Here is a 23291-nt window from a genome sequence, read left to right on the forward strand (position 1 = left end):
ACACCTTTTAGATGTGTTTCTTGTTTAAACGCAACATCAGTCTTTAGCTTTTTCAAGTACATAAGCACTCATTTTCATTTAACAGGTCCATTCAGTCCATTAACTTTCAATGATGTATGATTTACTGTCTTAGCCAGGAATATGTCCAATAAGGGTGTCGGATATTCTTTGCCTATTTTCAGTGAGCCTGTAGTCAAGCACATAATATAAAGCAAACGTCTCTCAGAAAACATTACTGTAACATAAAGAAAACAAAACAATCCGTTCCCTTCTTCCCCCCGGTGTTGTTCTTGAACGCGCCCAGCACAAATCTCACCTGTAGTGGAGCTACACTTCCTGCGTCACTATTCCTATATTCGATTTCTCACATGAAGGCAAACGTGAGCCTGGAGCTCAAAACCAGTAAATTAAAAAAACAGCATCCTTATATGATACAAGTAAAAATATCATGGCTCAGCCATACAAAAAGGTCTAGCACATCACAGTGATGCCTCTGAGGACCATGCCTGTCCCAAATAACAATGTAAAAACAAAGTGACACTCTCTGGTGAAAACAAATAGTTGTGATCTTACCTCATTGATCTGTCCTTAGCCTCTCTGTGATATTCGGAACGGTAGCGTCCCACCTCAACAACAGCAAGTGAAAGTGCAGAGTGCCAAATTCAAAACAACAGAAATCTCATAATTAACATTCCTCAAGCATACAAGTATTTTACACCATTTTAAAGACAAACTTCTCGTTAATCCCACCACAGTGTCCGATTTGAAATAGGCTTTACGGCGAAAGCACACCAAATTATTATGTTAGGTCAGCACCTAGTCACAGAAAAACACAGCCATTTTTCCGGCCAAAGAGAGGTGTCACAAAAAGCAGAAATAGAGATACAATGAATCACTAGCCTTTGATGATCTTCATCAGATGACACTCATAGGACTTCATGTTACACAATACATGTATGTTTTGTTCGATAAAGTTCATATTTATATCCAAAAATCTGAGTTTACATTGGCGTGTTAGGTTCAGTAGTTCCAAAACATTCAGTGATTTTGCAGAGAGCCACATCAATTTACAGAAATACTCATCATAAATGTTGATGAAAATACAAGTGTTATACATGGAACTTTAGATAAACTTCTCCTTAATGCAACCGCTGTGTCAGATTTCAAAAAAGCTTTACCGAAAAAGCACACCATGCAATAATCTGAGTATAGCGCTGGGACAACAAAACAGCCAAACAGATATCTGCCATGTTGTGCAGTCAACAGAAGTCAGAAATAGCATTATATATATTCACTTACCTTTGATGATCTTCATCAGAATGCACTCCCAGAAATCCCAGTTCCACAATAAATGTTTATTTGTTCGATAAAGCCCCTCATTTATGTCCAAATACCTCCTGTTTCTTCCGTGTTTAGTACACAATCCCAAATCACGATGCGCAGGCAAGTCCATGCGAAAGTTTAGACGAAAAGTTATATTACAGTTCGTAGAAACATGTCAAACGAAGTATAGAATCAATCTTTAGGATGTTTTTATCATATATCTTCAATAATGTTCCAACCGGAGAATTCCTTTGTCTGTAGAAAAGCAATGGAACGCAAGCTAACTATCACGTGAACGCGTGTGGTCAGCAAATGGCACTCTGCCAGACCTCTGTCTCATTCCCCTCTCATTCGCCCCCACTTCACAGTAGAAGCGTCAAACGAGGTTCTAAAGACTGTTGACATCTAGTGGAAGCCTTAGGAAGTGCAGTATGTCCCCATAGATACTGTGGTTTCGATAGGGAATGAGTTGAAAAACTACAAACCTCAGATTTCCCACTTCCTGGTTGGATTTTTTTCTCAGGTTTTCACCTGCCATATGAGTTCTGTTATACTCACAGACATCATTCAAACAGTTTTAGAAACTTCAGAGTGTTTTCTATCCAAATCTACTAATAATATGCATATATTAGCAACTGGGCATGAGTAGCAGGCATTTTACTCTGGGCACCTTATTCATCCAAGCTACTCAATACTGCCCCCCAGTCCCAAAGAAGTTATAGAATAATCCAGCAAAGCAGTCCTACCGGTTATAAAAGTAATAAGGCATGCTAGTGGGATACAGCCCAGCACAGGATGTTGGTGGCACTTAATTGGGGAAGATGGGCTCTTGGTAATGGTTGGTGTGAAATAAGTGGAATAGTATCAAATACATCAACCATTTCCTGAGCCGATCGCCTGCAGTCCACAGAGAAATGTTCCAACTTCTTTGGGCGTTTTGAAGAATCTTCTCTGTCCACCATGGATGATTCTCATCGTTGCAGGTTGAAGCAGCGCAAAGGGAATGGTCTTGGAGGTAAATTATCTTTACACCTGGTAGAAGTCCTTCCTGCGTTTTACCATCCCGGGACTCATGTCTGGAAATAATTGAATTAACTCCCCATTGTATAGGATCAACCCCTTATCTTTGAAATGTTTGGCCGACAACTGAGAACTTTCTCTCTGTCCTGGTACCTCAGGAACTGGACAAGGAAGGGTTCTGATCAGGGGATGGGCGAGTGACCTGTGTGCCCGTTTGATGATCAGGGGCTCAGCAAAATGTTCTTTGCCCAGAAGGAAGGGGATAATGGCAGCAGAGAAATCAATGGGGTCTATCCCTTCACAGCCCTTGCGGAGGCCGATAATTCTAATGTCGCTTCGCCTACTGTAGTTTTCAAAATGGTCGACCTTATTCATCAGGTATTTGTTGTTTTTTGCGCAGTTTCTGTAATTTCGTCTCCATGCCCTCTAGCTTGTCCTCAGCACTGCTGACACGCTCTTCAGCCTCTTCCATTCGTGATCCTAGCGTGATGATTGATGTTGTCAAACCTGAGATGGAGTTGTTGATTTCAGCCAGCTGTGCTGAGATGGAGCAGCTAATCTCAGCCGTTTTCAAGTTAAATTGTGTTGTGAGGGAGTTATTGCCTTCTGTGATCAGGGTGGGGGCTAGCCTAGCTTCTTCCTGATGTGTAATGGCGCCATCTTGGGTTTCCCAGGAGGCTATTGTCAGAGGTTCTTTCTCCGTAGTTCTTTGGCCTGTTTTAGTGCTTTTCTTGCCTTTTTCTGTCTTGTAGGCATATCACCAGTTATCAAGTTTTAGGATACATTTGTTAAAGATTCATCGGGAATTCTCAGTCAAGCTTCTTTCTAGCTTCTCTGCATCATGTGACCCCCCAGAGGTGGAGTTATTAAATTGCATTCCAAATTCCGTATCACCAAGCAAAAAAATGGTAGTTCCAATTGATAACGTTCACTTCCCTGAAACGTCTGTAATGTCATGTTTCTTCTCGCATTATCGCATTGTTATATTTTAAAGGTTCCGAATGTATTTTAAGTTTAACATTACAGTTATTCTCACTTGGAATATACTTTCCGAGGCAATCATCTATTTCTCATGCATGTACATCTCCTCAAACTATCAAAAACATTAGCCATGTAAACACAAACCTCACCACAGAGCAGCAGAGCTGTCTGAGGTTGTGCCTAGGTTGCTATTTAGCTGTAATTAGGACATTTTCAGCTGACCTTTAAACTTGGCAATACTTTCTTTGTGTCTCTGTTTGGAATACACTTGTGTCTTATAAATGTCTGTGTGCAGTACTCCAAAAACAGGGAATATTCAGAAAAACATTGAATCCACATGTCCGAGGCCTCATCACATCGAAACGACTAGTTCCTGCAAAGATGCTCGGAAATGCTAGCTGTCACATGTGCAGCAGCTAAGAAGGTACAAAACATGGATTTAATATACACTGCTCAAAAAAATAAAGGGAACACTAAAATAACACATCCTAGATCTGAATGAATTAAATATTCTTATTAAATACTTTTTTCTTGACATAGTTGAATGTGCTGACAACAAAATCACACAAAAATGATCAATGGAAATCAAATTTATCAACCCATGGAGGTCTGGATTTGGAGTCACACTCAAAATTAAAGTGGAAAACCACACTACAGGCTGATCCAACTTTGATGTAATGTCCTTAAAACAAGTCAAAATGAGTCTCAGTAGTGTTTATGGCCTCCACGTGCCTGTATGACCTCCCTACAACGCCTGGGCATGCTCCTGATGAGGTGGCGGATGGTCTCCTGAGGGATCTCCTCCCAGACCTGGACTAAAGCATCCGCCAACTCCTGGACAGTCTGTGGTGCAACGTGGCGTTGGTGGATGGAGCGAGACATAATGTCCCAGATGTGCTCAATTGGATTCAGGTCTGGGGAACGGGCGGGCCAGTCCATAGTATCAATGCCTTCCTCTTGCAGGAACTGCTGACACACTCCAGCCACATGAGGTCTAGCATTGTCTTGCATTAGGAGGAACCCAGGGCCAACCGCACCAGCATATGGTCTCGCAAGGGGTCTGAGGATCTCATCTCGGTACCTAATGGCAGTCAGGCTACCTCTGGCGAGCACATGGAGGGCTGTGCGGCCCCCCAAAGAAATGCCACCCCACACCATGACTGACCCACCGCCAAACCGGTCATGCTGGAGGATGTTGCAGGCAGCAGAACGTTCTCCACGGCATCTCTTGACTGTCACGTCTGTCACATGTGCTCAGTGTGAACCTGCTTTCATCTGTGAAGAGCACAGGATGCCAGTGGCGAATTTGCCAATCTTGGTGTTCTCTGGCAAATGCCAAACGTCCTGCACGGTGTTGAGCTGTAAGCACAACCACCACCTGTGGACGTCGGGCCCTCATACCACCCTCATGGAGTCTGTTTCTGACCGTTTGAGCAGACTCATGCACATTTGTGGCCTGCTGGAGGTCATTTTGCAGGGCTCTGGCAGTGCTCCTCCTGCTCCTCCTTGCACAAAGGCGGAGGTAGCGGTCCTGCTCCTGGTTTGTTGCCCTCCTACGGCCTCCTCCACGTCTCCTGATGTACTGGCCTGTCTCCTGGTAGCGCCTCCATGCTCTGGACACTACGCTGACAGACACAGCAAACCTTGCCACAGCTCGTATTGATGTGCCATCCTGGATGAGCTGCACTAACTGAGCCATTTGTGTGGGTTGTAGACTCCGTCTCATGCTACCACTAGAGTGAAAGCACCGCCAGCATTCAAAAGTGACCAAAACATCCGCCAAGAAGCATAGGAACTGAGAAGTTGTCTGTGGTCACCACCAGCAGAACCACTCCTTTATTGGGGTATCTTGCTAATTGCCTATAATTTCCATTTTCCATTTGCACAACATTATATGCAATTTATTGGCAATCAGTGTTGCTTCCTATGTGGACAGTTTGATTTCACAGAAGTGTGATTGACTTGGAGTTACATTGTGTTGTTTAAGTGTTCCCTTTATTTTTTTGAGCAGTGTATTTAGGAATTTTCTCAGTTAATTTTTTTTTTAATCTGCAACTGGACAGGGACATTTATAAGATACACTTTTTTCACCAAATCGAGAATGAACAAAGTATCGCCAAGACCAGGTTAGTTGAAAAATTATATGGTGGTGTTTTACTTTAGCCAAGCCGTAATGTTGACTTTAGAGTCATCACATAACGACGTTACAAGTTGTAACTACAAGAATGTGCACCCTACCTTCTCTTGTGTCTGCTCCAAAACGACCGCTCTCTCCTTCAAAATGTGGAGGTATTTGGAAAGGTGGAAGAGATATGACACTTCTGGAAGATTTTGTAATTTGCACCTGCTGTATAGGCTAGCTGCATAATGCTTGACATTAGTACATTTTTATTCAACACAAAACAATGAAAATTGCTCAAATAAAATTCTTATTGCCCCAGCTAGCACATAATGTTCTGAGAACCATATGTTTCTTAGAGCTTGGTGATAGCGTGGTGGTCCTGTAATTATTTTGCATACAACCTTCCCCACACTTTCTGAGAATGGTGCATGATAGTTGCTTGGCTTTGGAACATTCACAGCACATTTAAGGAACTTGACAAACAAACTTTATTTTCTTGATATTTTATTAATAGTATAAGTCATTTAGCAGATGCATTTACCCTAAACGACTTACACTCACGCGTGCATTCATTTTATGTATGGTTGGTCCTGGGAATCAAACCCACTACCCTGGCATTAGAAGTGCTATGCGCTACCAACTGAGCTACAAATCAACATATTACTTATTACTTTAACATAACCTTTCCTGAAATGTCAAACATTAAATGTTGGTAATGTTCTAGGAATGTTCTCCAACTGGTTTGACATTAGGAATATTCTCAAATAGTTTAGAGAATATTAAGAAAAACAATTATTCTGTGGGAATTTTAGTACTTCAGCATAAAATTTTCTACGGGTTCCCTCATGGTTCTATTTAAAGTCATGTTCTCAAATTGTTCCAAGAACGTTAAGAAACAACATTCCTCTGTTAGAATTTCAGAACTTCTGCAGAACATTTTTTACATGTTTCTTCATGGTTCTATTTAAAGTTATGTTCTCAAATTGTTCAGAGAACGTTAAGAAAACATTCCATAAAAAACACAATAAAACTTTAGTAATGTTCAGAGAATATTCTAAGAATGTTATTTAAAAACATATATATTCCATTCTCAGCAGCAACAAAACTCTCTATCCTCGTTGTTAAGTGTGTTCAGGTGTGTTGGCCAATTAGTGGGGATGGCCAACACACCTGAACACACTTAACAAGATAGAGATTAGAGAGTTTTGTTCTCTGCTGAGAATGGAATATATATATATATATATATATATATATGATCTTAATGAGTGCTTGTTTCCTTTGAAATAGGGTCTGTTTGAATAGACTAAAAGGGACAGCCTTTTATGAGTAAAAAAACACGTCATGCTATCTCCATCTTGGTGACTTAGTGGACTTATTCCAATGATCGAGAACAAAAGATTATAGGTTTGGATCTCACTGATACTGTGTCACAATACAAAATAAATGTATTTGCACGATTAATGCCTAAGGAAATACATTTCTATGTGTCTTATTTGTGCTTGGTGTTCAAAAAAGTTAACCCAAAAAAGCTAGTAGTGTTGTTAAAAGTCTTATTGAAACATTCAGTGAAAGATTTAAGGAAGTTAAAACCCTCCAGTTAACCTATAATTTCCATTATCAGAGCTGTAATAAAACCTCCCGGGAAAACATTCATGGAACCAGGGTAAAACGTTCTCAGAACCTCCCTGCAACCTAAAACTAAACATTCCCAGAACAGGCGAAATTGTCACTTCTGTTCTCAGAGATTTCCTTTTTTTAAACGTTCAGTTTTACCGGTCAGAAAACGTATGGCTTCATCTCCACAACCAATGTGAAACCAAAAACATACATTCCCACAACTTCCAAGGAATCAAATGTGCTAGCTGGGGCATGTCATTAGCCTACTGTGTAACAGCTTCAAAATGATTGCTGGTTCTCGACTGCCCTTTTAGCATTTCATATTTTAAATTTCATATGAAAAACTCTCCAAGGATTTGATAGTGTATTGCCCTGTAAGCCTACAAGTGTAAATGCAATGCTTGCCGATGCAATGGGAATTGACCCTGTTAGCATTGTTCACAAAAGTCCAAAGGTATGTACACAACTGCGCTCCGTTTATGAGTTTACGAGTTCATTCACTTCATGACTGAAACTCACACACAATATTCGTGGGAAAGTCATCTTTACAGTAAGCACAAAAAGTGTTACAGGCTATAATGTAACAACACACAGTTTACTGATTTGTACAGCCATTTACTGAAACCTACTTAAGTAACACGCCAAAAACACAATTAGTGCTGAAATAACAGTCTCACAGAGAAGACGTGACAAGAACAGAATAATAATGGCCCCTTTGTTTCCTCTGTGTACGCGCTATTTCTTCACGTCCGACCCTTTGCCATGGTGTCTTGGTCGAAATTGCGGATCCTGTTCTTGATGTGGCTTAATTTAGCTTTCAGATAGTCACATCTTTCCTTCTTCTCCAGGAAGGCAGGGTCCTGTGAAGTCACACAGAAACACACATCGTTTTGACTGCAGCTCTATCACTCCACAGCTTTCCCTCATAGCCCCAGATTTAGCTTGTGATGTATATGTGGTAAATTACAATTTCCAGAGGCCCCATTTCAAAGTGGCAGCAATATTATTCGCATGAACGGGCAGTTTTATTGAAAAAGATAATACTACCTGGGTGTTTACACAACAGTAACAATTCTAATAAATCTCAGTTGAATGTGAAAATGATTGCTGAATGATTTTTGGAATTGTCTCAGCGTGAGCGAGGAAACGTGAGAGGAATGTTAGGGACCTCTGCCCATCACTTACACTCTTTTTTTGCTCGTACTTCTTCAAAATCCGCTGGATTCTCTTCTGTTCCTACAGACAGAACAAACACCCGCAATTCAATTGGTTAAAAGGATGACAGATATTTATGTTTAAAAAATAGTATCATCCAGTCACATGCTATTTTTAGTGGAAACCTTTGTTCAGAACATACCTCTTATTAATCAGTGGCCGTGACAGTGAGATAACAAAAATGTGACTTATACTGAGAAGTGCAGTTACACTTCCAGACAGAGGAAAGTTATCGTGGTGTATCTTATCATAGTGAGATCGAAAAAAAACACCATCAAGCCTCCAGGCCCAGATTTAAAGTGGCAGATGAAATCACTCACCTCATGACTGTTGCCATCTTTGAGGAGTTTACTCATCATGGCATCCAGCTCTCTGAACTTCACAAGGGTCTCACTGATGTCTTTGTGAAGGTCCTTGTACTCCTGATACTGGTCGTTGAAGACAGCTTTGTATTTCTCCCTATCCTCCAAAGAGGAGATTTCTGGATACTTCCTTAAGGAATAAGACAAGACACAAGACTATGATAGATAACCTACCATACATACCATACCATTATTACACCAAGCTTAATACATTTACACAAAATACGAGCGCTCTGTCATTTTAAAAGTCACTAATGACATTAAGTCTGTCTCTCCGTATGCACCTCAGCTTAAGTGAGAGCCGGTCATCCTTGTTCAAAATCTGTCTCAGGATATTAGGCATAGGTCCTCTCACTCACATGACATAATCGGCGATGACTCTGGGCTTCTGGGCGTACCCTGTGGGGATGGCTCTGTTCCGGCTACCTGGCTCCTCTTGCTGAAAGTCTGTGACGTGGAGGAGTTTGGTTGCCCTCATTGAGCTGTCCATCTCATCCTCAAACACAATCCTCTTGGTCTGCGGATTGGGAGATTTGGTCTGGGCCACAGGGATGGGCCTCAGATTCTCCTGAAGCCAAAGTTGAAGCATAAGGTATCATTCAGCAACTCAGAGTATATTAGCTACCAGAGCATCCAATGACACATGTACACTGTGCTGAAAGAGCGAAAGCAACCTGTCTCATTCTTACGCGATCACTCTACAGTAGGGATGGGCAACTGGCAGCTCGCTGACCCCTTTTGTAGGCCCGAGGATTTAAAAAAAAAAGGAATTCAGTTACAGTTGAGAGTTAGAATAGTACAATACAAAAGGTTAAATTGTGAAATGTTGTAGCGCATCAGCAGTTTTTCTCTTGTTCTGTCAGTCACTGACTGACAGTCACTCAATTAGCCATGTCAGCTAACATTTTTTAGATTGGTAAATTAGTCTAGCCAGCTATCTAAACTAGTAGTAATTATGGTTGAATTACTGACCGGTGGACCCCCATTTGATTTTGTTATAGTCACTCTCACTCTCACTCTCACTCTTGGATTATATCATATTAAAAACTGTGAGAGAAAGAATCTCCACCACAGGAGGTTGGTGGCACCTTAATTGGGGAGAACGGACTTGTGGTAATGACTGGAGTGGAATCAGTGGAATGGTATCAAATACATCAAACACATGGTTTGATGCCATTCCATTCGCTCCGTTCCAGCCATTATTATGAGCCGTCCTCCCCTCAGCAGCCTTCTATAATCTCCACCCCGTGGCAAAATGTGTAGAATTGCAGGAAACTAGCTGTTAACTGCACATGTGGTTACTCAGACCCTCGAGCCACTTCGACCCTTCATGATGAGTTGAGATTTTTTTGTGGGCCCCACCCCCATCCCTGCTTTACAGTAACTGCAGCTGTGTGAAGTTATGTACAGTATGTAACTGTATGACTTTGTTCAGCTTATCTAAATAAATAATTTTAACGGTCCAGAGATGCAACACGTATAGTAGAGAATCATATTGTTCCTATATGTTGTCTTCAGTTGGCAAACTAAGCTTATTTGGTTACATTAGCTCAGCTGAATGATGCAATCGCCGTTTTCGCTCCTCACCTTCCGCCCGTGCTTATCTTATTAACGCATTATCTCTGTTGTTCTTTACCTATAGTTGGTTGCTGCGAGAACTGATAAGCTGCACTATTTAAAAACAGTAATAAACTTGGGCTGTAACAGCCAGCTGCACTGCTATATGAAACAATGGTGTCCCCATACGTATCCACATGAGTAGTTTCACTGCTGTTGTTTTGAGACCCAAGGCATTGTTGGCTCATTCCCAGTAGTAACGGTACATTCCGTGACCTCTAAGTGCTGATTAATCTGACACCATTCCCACAACAACTTCCAGATGCCAATGGGCAAGAGAAATACCATGAGTCAGGTTCCTGCTGTAATAAGTGTCATACCTCAGTCAGAGGAAAGGGCAATGTAGAGAGAGTCAAATTAGATTAATACACTAAATGTACCTCACTTGAATGGTGAGATGCGTGTCTGCTAAATGACAACTCCAAAAAATAAAATAAAAAGATGATAAAGGATCAGTGAACACTGGGATTTAAACAAAAATCCAACCACCCACCTGGTTCTCAAAGAACTCCATCTCCCTGCGGGTGGCCTCGTGCCTCCACATCTTCAGACACACCAGGAAGCTGATGAGGTACATCAGCATGTTGATGAAGATGAAAGCCGTGCCAGCCATCTGGCCCCCGTCCACCCGACACAGGCTGGACGTTATGGGGTTAATACCTATAGTCATGTAACACAAACCCCCACGGTTGAGGTCATTCAGGTACACGATACCAGCAGCCATGTAGAGGAGGAACAGGGCAACGTTGATGACGCCTTCAGTGAGAGGCCACCAGGGTGAGTCCAGGAGGATGGTACGGTAGTACATAGTCAGCCCTATTACCAGTAGGAGGATGGTTACAATCCACGCCACCCCAACCACCGCTATCACGAATAGAGTCATAGGTCCATTATAGGACTTCCCCGATGTGCCATATCCATTGTTATACGCACCATTGTACAGTCCATAGGAGTTCGACCACTCACTGTCCTTATGGATGTAGGCACAGACACAGGCAAGGACCATACCGCCAAAGAGAAGTTCAAACCCAGCCAGGAGTCTCAGTAACCCAGGCCATGATTTCATATAGGAGTACTTCAGCTTGTAGACCTCCACCTTCTCAGCATAGTACTCAGCTGGATGGATACTGGTCAACTCTGATTCCTCTGGAAGATAATGGAGTAGGTCATTGTCTATAGGGACGTCCCTCAACAAGGGCCTATGGGAACTCTTGCTGGAGGTCCCCAGTGAGTCCTGAGTGTCCCAGTACCTCCTCTCCAGTATAGGACTGACAGGTGGACTCACCCTGGTCCCATTGGGCACAATCTTGATCCCTGCGGAGCCCAGGTCAGAGTCAGCATCCCCATTGCTCCATTTCTGGAGAATACTGCCCCATGATTGGGGGAGGAGAGTTCTCAACCTGTCCTTAAGGGTCCCCTCGTCCCCACCACCCCCCACTCCTTGTACATATGGGGGAGTGCTGGATGAGTGGGCAGTGGAGTTTGCGTCATCTGAAAGGTTGTCATCTAAGGCCCTCTGAGGTGTTAGCTCTAGCGGGGCGTTGTTCAAGGAGTTTTTCTGCAAAGAGGAGTTCCCATCCACACTCTCCGGGTCTCCTCTCTTGAATATCTTATTCCAGCTTTTCATACTACGGGCTGATATCCAGTAAGGGGGCTCTGGGTTTAGTTAATCATTGAGGATGGAAGAAAGATATCATTTCTTGTCGTAGAGGAACTGTGTGAATCAAAGAGGAGCAAAAACACAACAGGGTTAGGCCTATCGTAATAAGGATTTAGCATTTTTGAATGCGTGTGCTGTGTATTTTTTTGCTTGTAATAATGGTTGATATTGACAAACTTTTCGACCAATTAATCCTATATGACATCATTTTCTACTCACTCCCCTTTATGCTGTAGCACAGATACGTTATATGTCAGCTGTAAATAGTGCTCCCTAAGAATCTTTGATCTTAAGAAAGAAAATGACCATGGTGGAATGTTTGTGAAACACTTTTTTTTCTTTACAGCATTAGGAAAGCAGCATACAATAGCTTCTCACAGGGTTCTGAGGAAAACTCATTTATCACATTGTACAGTCAAAGTCGCTCACAACTCAAAAAAGGAGAACACCAAATTGCTTTCTGGTCCAGACCCTGCATTTTTACAGTTGGCTACTCAACACACGAGACAGAAGAGACTTAAAACTGACCTTTGGCTCCTTCACAATAAATGTACACTTAGGCTTAACGTCTACACAAATTACCAACTTATAACTGTCAACATAAAACCTTCAAATAAAGTCTTAAATAAATCCCTTGAGGATTTTCTTTACAGTGAAAATCGGATTTATATAACATAATGTGGAAGTTAAAAATCTCCTTTAAAATGTAGGCAGCTTACCTTGTTGTGGCTAAGGGCAAGCTCCACACTGGCCAGTTATGAGTTTAGAAGACATTTGAGTGCTGTGAGGCAAAAACCCTTCTCAAAATGGATGCCTCTACAGCAGGCCCAGCCAAACCTTCTTAGGTGACTCAGTTTTGTTATTGCAGGCTGTTGAGCTGAGAGGGAAGCAGAGCTTAAACATTAAACCTGAACAACCTTCTGTTAATGCTGCTGATTGGCTGGCACCGCTAGGCTAATTTCTGTCGGAGAACAGCCATAAATATTTACATTCAAAAGCTAGAGCTTCCCAAACTTCTCTGACGCTCAGTGTATTTTACTTCAACAGGTGTTTGAATGTGTTTAAGAAGAGAACAGACGTCACATTTCCCTGTGAAAGAGTTACGTTTGTTCTGAAACGGTTATCTCTGGTAATACAAAATGCATGCTAAACATTTATCAGGGGCATCCCCTCAGTTTGATATCAATCAAATGGTATTAATCACATTACAACCACTATCTAAGATCTACAAAATAGCTTATCCCATTATCTATAATTCTATTCTATTATCATAACCTAAACAGAGCCAAGTCTGGCACTAGAGGGCACCATACTCCAGTTCTGAGAGCACAACCCCAGCAGCCATGTTCCTGCATCTCTTGTCTCTGTTTCCTCAGTCACGTACTGTGTAAAAAGGCTTTTGACTTTCTCCGTCTGATATGAACATGGCTGGACTACAGGTCTGTCTTTACTCACTTTCAGTTTTGTCAGGTGCGGTGCCGAGCCTGAATCCCTCCGTGCCTCGATCCAAACCAGCAGCTCGCAAGACCTCACCTGTAGTGAGGAGTTTCCCTCCAGGGTTGGAATGATTTAGGAAGTGCTGATGCTGAGCGAACTAGATTTTGCTTCCCCTGGAATGCCTAGACTGATATAGAAAGTAAGGCATGACGTTTGGGCCTCATGCTCGCCTCTGTGTCTATGCTCTTCAGAATCTGCCGTGACTGTGACATTCGTCAAAACAACGGCCAGCGCCACCTGTATTGAGCCACCCATCAGTCAATCAATCCGATTCCACCCTGCACCACTCACAGAGGTTGATGTCACATTCCACACCATTTCTGCATGGAATAAGATTTTATTTTTATTTTTAAGTAATGATATCAAGATATTATCGTCTTCTCTCAACAATGCACATAGAGCAACTCCATTCCGTTGCACCTCACTGACACTCCAACTGGCACTATCATGAGTGTGGATATGAGAGTGCGTTGCACAATGACATTGTTTTATCATCCAGCTAGCTTTTCCTCCATGGTCAACGGTATTGTACAATATTAAGAATGTACCCTAAGCTCACTCGACAGCTAGCTTGAAATGTCACGGGTGGAGCCACCTTCTGGGTGGCTCAAACCGTTGGAATGTTGTCAAGGAGCGTGGTCGCGTGTGATAGCAAAGCAGAGGTCCCGAGTTTGAGCCAGGTATGAGCCAAATATAGCGGGGAAGTGGTACTCGTTAAGCAAAGCATGTGCACATTAATATGGGGAGAAACCTCAAGGCAAGGACATCTGAAGTGAATAGCCCAAACCCTCTCACATGCAACCTCCTACCCCCTCAGTGAGCACTGTATCCCCCCACGGTCTTACCCAGCCTCAAGCCACCTCATCTAGTCCTGTCCTCTGCTGTTCAGTTGGGAACACATAGACATGGAATGCATAGAATAGATATGAATCTCTTTTCCAGGTGGCAGTGGATCGTGTCTGTTATGTACATTGTACTTCTAGTCAGCTGCTGTTGATTTGTTGTGTTTTTGAGAAAGGTGAAGGTCACTTGTTCAGTTGAGAACACTGTTGAGAGCATTGCAGATAGAAATGTAACGTAGATAGAGAATGAACAGCTGGGAACTCTATTCCACATGACAGAGGATCAGATCTGTTCTTTACATTACGTTTCTCTGTAACTGATATTATGTTTTTGCTCTAAGTGACTTCCCTTGTTTATTAAACGGTATTGGTATCTCTGACTTTGATCACTGAGTAGAGGTTGTTGTAAGGGATGACAAAACACCAATTCAGATGGCTGCGGAGTGATGCAAGTGTTCAATGTTACTGTAAATGGACAATGAACAATATGCAACATTTTAAAATTGTGAGATATGATCATGGATTTGAATCACTGGCCTTGGTTGGAGTGATTGTGAGATATGATCATGGATCTGAATCACTGGCCTTGGTTGGAGCGATTGTGCCAGATGGAGGACATGTCCAACAAACATGCACACACAACTTCATGGCTCCGGCCCTGACGCATGGCTCATGGCACCGGAAATGGGCCTCTCCCTCTTCACAGCTAAAGGAAGCAGAGGAGCCACGGCAGCCTGCCACAGACAAGCTCATTTGTAGCGTTTCATCCTGTTTCCCTCAGACCTTCGAGTGAGCAGGATGATGGATACAGGAATGGGAGACGCTCGCTCAAAGAAACATCTCCACAGGAAGCCCCCTATACTTCTCCTCCTCCTCCTACTCCTCCTCCGACGCACCACTGTTTGTCAAAAAAAGACAGAAAATATATATATAAATTCCTATCCTCTGATATCTCCAAGTGTATGCCCAACCACGTTAGTGGAAGGTGATTGGAGGAGTATTAGCATATTGCAGCTGGTAGTAAGTAGCCTCCAGGGCAGACAGGGAGTGGCAGTGGGCACATAATTCAATAAATGACTTCCTATGCCAGGGCTGATGTCCCAAACTGACCTTTTTACACTTCAAGGCCTTTGTGAGTGTTGCGTAATACCGAGGGGGGAGTGGCCACACTTATTGGAAAAAAAAGGTGTGTCATGACCTCTCCCATGATTGGTCACGCTGTATATAATTAGCGTCAGGGAATTGTTTTATATATGTAAACATAAATTACCTCTTTAAGCCGGGCCTGTACATTAATGGGTGTGCCCCCGTAGCCTGTCCATTTGTGACGACAGCTCATAGTTCACCTTAGAATGGGGCCTAAGCAGCCAGATGTCCCCTGGAGGACTGTGTTTATGTTTCAATACAGACTCCGGTAATGTTTTAGGACATTCCCCTCCACAGGATTTATTTACAGGAGGAGCACACGTTTTCTGTGGCTGACACAGCACCATTCTGGCTCTCTGTCGGCACTTGGCACAGCATGTTCCAGTTTCTCTGCTCCTGGGGGCTCCACTCAAAAACAAATGTGCTCATGAGAGGATGGAGGAAACTGTCAAATATGGATTTACAGAACTGATGCCAAACACACATTCAGTTACAATTACCACATGAAATGTGTTATGATGATACCTTATTCTATCAAAAGGGAATCTGAGGTGCAGTATGTACTGTGGGTGTGGTTGTAGAGGTAGTGAGGGTGATCAGTACCACACACTTGTTTAACTTAGAAGTATTTACAGTACTATTTACACTGTCAAATGCTTTTCCTTCAAAATATTAGTTATCCCAATGTTTGTCAAAAATTGGAGAGCGAAATAATAGCTGAAGATAGTCTTTAATGACCAGACGTTCTCCTCATTGGGGTACAACTGTTACCTGCAAATGAAAGAACAACATACTGTATACAGAGCACATACTATCCCCGATTGCCATCCATTAAAGCTGGTTCATTCCGCTACTACAAATGCATTATGTGGCAGTGTACACATAATAATGGTATACTTTACTTTTCGGTGTTTTCATCCTGTTTAACCCAGTTTAAACATAGTCAGATGCCAGCTTTGAGAAGTAGCCTGTTATCTTTGAGAGACCTACCAATTCTTTACTATATTCAGATTATTAGCCCGAACCAGATATTATCAGCATATTAATATCAATTTCCCTCTCTCTCTTTGCAAATTTGTTGCATTTTTAGTGAGGACTCCATTTTCAGAAAACGAGGACTCTAGTTTGCTGTAACAGCTATTGTAATGGTGTTTCGGCAGTTAGCGTGTAGAAAAACCCTGGGGCATGTCATAAGGAAATATACCGTCTAGAACTGAGTTCTCTAGTATAATGTGAAATACAGAGAGCAATACCCTGTCTATACATTACTTTATTCTTTAGATTTCTGTAATGTTCTGAACATTGCGCCCCGCTGCATCTGCCCCTGCGTTAGTACATTAGTCCCATTTGCTCTGTGACTTCCACAATGAGGTCATATTCACGGGACACCCACTCTCACTGCTTCCAAACCCCATGGGGCAAAACAGAAATCTGTCAGTAAATTACGTACAGCTCTAATCTTTCTCTCTCTATTTGCTTCCTCTCTGCAAGCTGAAGTACCTCTACTCTCTGGAGAGGACATTCAAGCACCTCTGATGTCTGTTTACTGGTGCTAAACTAAGTATCACATACTAAATGCAATGTGGAGAGGGACATGGGGGTTCCCCCATCTATTGACCAAATTTTCACGCCATCAAAACGGTTGCTGAAGCAAAAAAACATAATGAAAAATATCATTCATTGTGGAGCTTTTATTTTTGGTGATGACAGATGAAGGAGTTAAATCTCAAACATACAAGGAGGGTAACCCCGGTATGCTTGGAACAGGTGAGAGCACAATGGAGTAGCCCTCCAATCATCTTGAAGGTGCAACACTGATTTAAAGAGAGACTGTACGTAATGGAGTGATATCCCTCAGTTGGAGAGGATGGTTAGAGTGTTGGGGGGGGGGGGGGGAAAGAAATAAGAAGATTCACGCTTGATTAAGTCCAATTCACATCAACCTGAACATGTTATTAAACCAAGAGCTCTCTCTCTCTCTGGACAGCCTGACCGCTGGCGGACGCTTACAGGTACAAACTTGGTCGACTGGTCGGAGGAAGTCAGACTACAACGTCTAACAGACTTGCTGACATGGTTTTGTTCTCCTTACTAAAGCCATATCGTAATACAGTGTTCTCTTGAGTGATAATGTAAAAATCATTTTTTTTTAAATGGGAGATCCATGACCTTTTTGAAGGAGGTCAAGGTAATGAGTATCTTGGACACCTTGGTACTGTGAACCAATTTACTGTCTATAACCATCCAAGTATTTATTTAGTACTTGTTTATATATACAGTACCAGTCGAAAGTTTGGACACACCTACTCATTCAAGGGTTTTTATTGATTTTTACTATTTTCTACATTGTAGAATATTAGAAGACATCAAAACTATGAAATAACACATATGGAATCATGTAGCAACCAAAAAATCGAAACGTATTTTAGATTGTTCGAAGTATCCACCCTTTGCCTTGATGACAGCTTTGCACACTCTTGGCATTCTCTCAACCAGCTTCATGAGGAATGCTTTTCCAACAGTCTTGAAAGAGTTCCCACATATGCTGAGCACTTGTTGGCTGCTTTTCCTTCACTCTGCAATTCAACTCATCCCAAACCATCTTAATTGGGTTGTGGTTGGGTGAAGGCCAGGTAATCTGATGCAGCACTCCATCACTCTCCATCCTCGTGAAATAGCCCTTACATACCCTGGAGGTGTGTTTTGGATCATTGTCCTGTTGAAAAACAAATGATAGTCCCACTAAGCGCAAACCAGATGGGACGGCGTATCGCTGCTGAATGCTGTGGTAGCCATGCTGGTAAAGTGTGCCTTGAATTCTAGATACATCACAGACAGTGTCACCAGCAAAGCACTCCCACACCATCACACATGCAGAGATCATCCATTCACCTACTCTGCGTCTCACAAAGACATGGCGGTTGGAACCAAAAATCTCAAATTTGGACTCATCAGACCAAAGGACAGATTTTCACTGATGTCTATTGCTCGTGTTCCTTGGCCCAAGCAAGTCTCTTCTTATTATTGGTGCCCTTTTGTAGTGGTTTCCTTGCAGTAATATTGGGGCTCCCGAGTACCGCAGTGGTATAAGGCACTGCATCAGTGCAAGAGGCATCACTGCAGTCCCTTGTTCGAAACCAGGCTGCATCATATCCAGCCGTGATTGGGAGTCCCATAGGGCGGCACACAATTGGCCCAGTGTCGTCCGGGTTTGGCCGGGGTAGGCCGTCATTGTAAATAAGAATTTGTTCTTAACTGACTTGCTAAATAATGGTAAAAAAATAAATAATAATTGACCATAAATGATATAAATGATTCACACAGTCTCCTCTGAACAGGTGATGTTGAAATGTGTCTCTTACTTGAACTCTGTGAAGCATTTATTTGGGCTGCAATCTGAGGTGCAGGTAACTTGAACTTATCCTCTGCAGCAGAGGTAACTCTGGGTCTTCCTTTCCTGTGGCCGTCCTCATTAGAGCCAGTTTCATCATAGTGCTTGATGATTTTTGCGAATGCACTTTCAAAGTTCTTGAACTTTTCCGGATTGACTGACCCTAAACTAATGATGGACTGTCGTTTCTCTTTGTTTATTTGAGCTGTTCTTGCCAAAATATGGACTTGGTCTTTTACCAAACAGGGCTCTCTTCTGTATACCACCTATACCTTGTCACAACACAACTGATTGATTCAAAAAGCACTAAGAACAAAATAAATTCCACAAATGAACTTTTAACAAGGCACATCTGTTAATTGAAATGCATTCCATTTGACTACATTACGAAGCTGGTTGAGAGAATGCCAAGAGTGTGCAAAGCTGTCATCAAGGCAAAGGGTGGCTACTTTGAAGAATCTGAAATATAAAATATATTTGATTTATTTAACACTTTTTTGGTTACTACATGATTCCATATGTGTTATTTCATAGTGTTGATGTCTTCACTATTATTCTACAATGTAGAAAATAGTAAAAATCAAGAAAAACCATGCAATGAGTAGGTGTGTCCAAACTTTTGACTGGTACTGTATATATATATATATATTTCATTTTAAAACAGGGAATGCATTTGTTATACAGTAACACATTACTGAAACTCTCTAGATTTCCAACTATAGAAATTCTAGTTTCCTAATAAAAAAGAAATCTCAGTAAAAAAAAAAAATACAACTAAAGTAGCATAAAATCTAAATCTAAATTTTCAAGCCATCCAAAACGTTTTGCTCCATCGTCATTTTGGCACAGAACCATGCAAGGGGTGGGGTTGGTTTCTCAGTTCGGTCAGTGTAGTGTGCCTGTCGCTATTTACCAGCAGACTTCAAGCCATGCCATTATCTGAAGACCTGTGGAAGCTCTGATTTGTAGTGATGGAAAAGGTAGACTACATTTCATAGTTTTGTGTGAGCATGAGTGCACAGCATCGAGCTTGAAGTGAACTCTCTCTCTCAGACACATTCTCACTCGTCTTTCTCTCTGACCTACTCAGATTTTAGTGGTTAGTATAAGTAGAAAAAGAGGAAAAAAAGTTTTCAAAACATTTAGAGATATTGTGTAATGGAGGCAATGTTATGCATTACATTAAGACAATTTCTTTGAGTTTTTGAAGAGGAATGTATCTGAAAAAGGAATGCAATGCTTGTATTCAGAGTGTTAACATCATTAAAAAAACTTGCTCTGAAATTAGTAATTAAATAACCCTCTACTATTTGTACATTCAGGCACTGAAAAATCATGTCAATATGTAACTAAAAAAGATAGTCACACTCAACTTTCCCTTGGTAAGAACAAGGAAACTGAAACTTTGAAATTGGCATTCGTGTAAATTTTCCTACTCAGTAGTAATGTCATGTGCATTCCCCTTGCTCTCCTTTTGTATGACCCCCCTCCCCTCCCCCCTCCCTTTAAGTGCGTTTCAATACTGAACTGACGTCAGAGCTTTCAGAGGCCCTCTTAAACCGCCAACTTGACTTACGGGGAAAACGAAGGCAAATGTCCACCGTTTCCCTCCGTGCAGACACAGGTGTCCTCTGTCCTCCAGGCAGCCCCCCCCCCACCCACCCCACCCCACCCAGGTGTGATAGCCAGCTCTCACCCCAGCAAACCTGAACTCAGTCAGTTTAACTATACAAGGGCTTTTACAAAAAAAGCTAACTTGAACAGCCATACAATGGCTAAAAAATAAACCATATCTCTACTTGTCTCGGTTTAAGTCATTTAGGTTGTTGTTTAGAGGATGTGTCGAAGTTTTCACTCATTCGCATTGGAGCAGTTTCCAGTTCAGTCCTGCCCTGGGAGTTCAGTCACAGCGGTGTTTGTTTTTGGATGCGAAGGCAGAGGGGGTTTAGGGGGGTTAGGGGAACGCTATGGGGCTCCAAAGGAGAAGTTGTAGTCGGGGGTGGTGCGGTTTAGGGCAGGTTCAAGGGCTAGCCGCTGTCAGAGGAGGTGTGTGGCGCCGTGGAGGGCGAGCGGCGTCGGCGGGCGGTGGAGGTCCAGGAGCGCTCTGAGCGTTCGGAGCGCTCTGAGCCCAGCGAGGCAGGCCGGAAGCGGTGCAGGAAACCGTCTAGAAATTCCTGCTGCTGCTGGGTTATGGCTTGGGAGATGAGGCAGGGCAGCGCCTGTAGGCTGCCCGTCACCGAGTCCAGCTTGTCCTCCAGCATGCCGATGCGCTTGTCTAGCTCCTCGCTGCGCTCCTGCAACTCTGACACCAGGTCGTACATCACGTTCTGGGTCTGCAGGAGGAGGAGAGAGAGGTGGTGATGGATCTATTACGGTATACTGTATGCTAACTGAATTTACTGTGTATATAAAAATGTAGTCGTTTGACAGTTGTCATAAATTGCACTAAAAAGTAAATATTGTATTCTATCAGTATTATTGGTATGGTCCATAAATTGCACTCAAAGCATGTATATGTAAATACTGTATTCTATCAGTATTATTGTATGGTGCATCTTTCTGCCAAAGAGCCAAAGATAGAAATTAGCCTAGTAGCTTTGATCTCACATCAGTTGCGCATGACCCCTTACGAGGTAATAATGAACAAATGAATGAATAAATAAATACATAAATCATGTTAGGGTAAACAAGCAAACAACTAGAATCTGAATCTAAGGATCTCAATATCAGAGTTGACAGGAAAGAGAAATATATCTGGGGTAGAAGGGGTAGTAACTAGGGCAAGAACAAATTGATGGGGATCTTTTTTTTATCAGCTATTTCTAAACACTCAATCACTGGAAGTGTATTCATATACAGCAGGGTTCCCCAACTGGTGTGATTTTGATTCAGTCAAATATGATATATGTTTGTGCTACAAGCGATCAATTTGCAGTCTACAAATGATTATGTTCCGGCACCCTAACCATCCGCTCAAGAAAAGATTGTCTCGCAGATTAATCTAGTTGATGATCCCTGATATACATATGCCTTTTGGAAGTGTTCTACATCTGTAAATTCCACCGGTCCTAGTTCTGGGACAATTCAGGATCAAGGATGTCTTGTCAAAACGTAGACTAATAGCCCTGCAGTTCAATTAATGAGAGAATACATATCTCTGAGCTAATTGGTCATTTTTCATCATCATATATATCTGTCATTAACAGAATCATACGCTGAGGGAATAATCTACAAACGACTTCACGGAAAAGCAAAGCCCTTCTGTGCTACTACCCAGCAAACAGGGGGCGTTCTAATGACATTAAGCGACGTTCCTATAAGGTCCCTTTAAGGGTTTTTGCGAGACATTATCCCACTGATGTTCTGTAAAGGTTCTAGGAACATTTGAACATGATGTTAACCTTGGGACTATAATAGGACGTTCAGTACAGGTTATTTATATGTCCATTAGGGAATGTTACGTAAAGGTTCCTATTTGGTTCTGATAGGACGTTATCCATGGAACATTTAATGACCACAAGGGGACGTCGCATGATGATCCCAAGGGAACGTTCTCTGGGGACCTTTGTCTAGTTCCCTGTAAGTTACCAGGACGTCCGTGAGGACCATGTCTCAGTTTTACTAGTATGTTCTCGGTACGTTGTGTCATGGTTCCCAAAAATCTCCAGGAGACCTTGACACAACATCCTAAGAATGTTCCAAAAATGGCCTCGGGGACATCCCCAGAACAAATCGGGAACTAGACAAAACCTCCAGGCGACCATGACACAACATCTCAAGAACATTTAGAACAAACTCGGGAACTAGATAAAACCGTTGTCACACCCTGATCTGTTTCACCTGTCCTTGTGCTTGTCTCCACCCCCCTCCAGGTGTCGCCCATTTTCCCCATTATCCCCTGGATACTTATACCTGTGTTCTCTGTTTGTCTGTTTCCAGTTTGTTTTGTTTTGTCAAGCCTACCAGCATTTTCCCCTCTGTTCCTGTCTATTGATTGTTCCTGTTTTTCCTGTTTTTGACCTTTTCTGCCCGCCCTGAGCCTGCCTGACGTCCTCTACCTTTGCCCCACTACTCTGGATTACTGACCCCTGCCTGCCTTGATCTGTCATTTGCCTGCCACTGTTGCTGTAATAAACACTGTTACTCCAACACAGTATGCATTTGTGTCTTACCTGAAATGTGATAACCGTCAGGGGACTATGACACAATATTCCTTGAATGTCCTAAAAACGTCATTGGGGATTTTCCCAGAACAAACCGGGAAAATAGACAAAACCTCCAGGGGAACATGACAGAACATCCATACGAACGTCCCATAAACATCCTTGGGGACGTCCCCGGAACAAACTGGGAACTAGACAAAAACATCCATGAGTCAAAGATAAAATCATCCTAAAATCGTCCCTGGGGCCGTTCCCGGAACAACCTAGGAACTAGACAAAACCTCCACAGGACCATGACACAACATCCCAAGAAAATCAAACAATTGTCCTTGGGG

At 42.4% G+C, this 23291-nt stretch overlaps 2 protein-coding genes across 2 annotated transcripts in view; both read right to left on the reverse strand.

The window, feature by feature from the left end:
* Positions 1–6930: 6930 nt before the first annotated feature.
* LOC139387364 (MARVEL domain-containing protein 2-like) lies at positions 6931–12976 on the reverse strand. Its single transcript, XM_071133496.1, has 6 exons — positions 12637–12976; positions 10751–11971; positions 9000–9208; positions 8599–8770; positions 8249–8299; positions 6931–7923 (listed from the first exon to the last, which is right to left on the reverse strand). The coding sequence occupies exons 2-6, from the start codon at positions 11882–11884 to the stop codon at positions 7807–7809; spliced, it is 1683 nt and encodes a 560-aa protein (XP_070989597.1). The 5' UTR covers positions 11885–11971; positions 12637–12976; the 3' UTR covers positions 6931–7806.
* A 7511-nt stretch (positions 12977–20487) lies between these two features.
* Positions 20488–23291, reverse strand: part of LOC139386959 (small conductance calcium-activated potassium channel protein 2-like) — a 58401-nt gene continuing 55597 nt past the window's right edge. The window contains exon 11 of the mRNA XM_071132870.1: positions 20488–21126. Within this exon, the coding sequence (XP_070988971.1) occupies positions 20821–21126 (306 nt within the window). The 3' untranslated portion in view covers positions 20488–20820. The remainder of the gene's footprint in view (positions 21127–23291) is intronic.

This window comes from Oncorhynchus clarkii, chromosome 28 (assembly GCF_045791955.1).
Source record: "Oncorhynchus clarkii lewisi isolate Uvic-CL-2024 chromosome 28, UVic_Ocla_1.0, whole genome shotgun sequence".
Taxonomy (NCBI): Eukaryota; Metazoa; Chordata; class Actinopteri; order Salmoniformes; family Salmonidae; genus Oncorhynchus; species Oncorhynchus clarkii.

Coding starts and splice junctions, on each gene's coding strand:
- LOC139387364 (XM_071133496.1), bottom strand. CDS start 11,884: ATGAAAAGCTGGAATAAGATATTCAAGAGAGGAGACCCGGAGAGTGTG. Junction 8,771..8,999: donor GTCATCGCCGATTATGTCAT/GTGAGTGAGAGG, acceptor TTATTCCTTAAG/GAAGTATCCAGAAATCTCCT. Junction 8,300..8,598: donor AAGATGGCAACAGTCATGAG/GTGAGTGATTTC, acceptor TTCTGTCTGTAG/GAACAGAAGAGAATCCAGCG.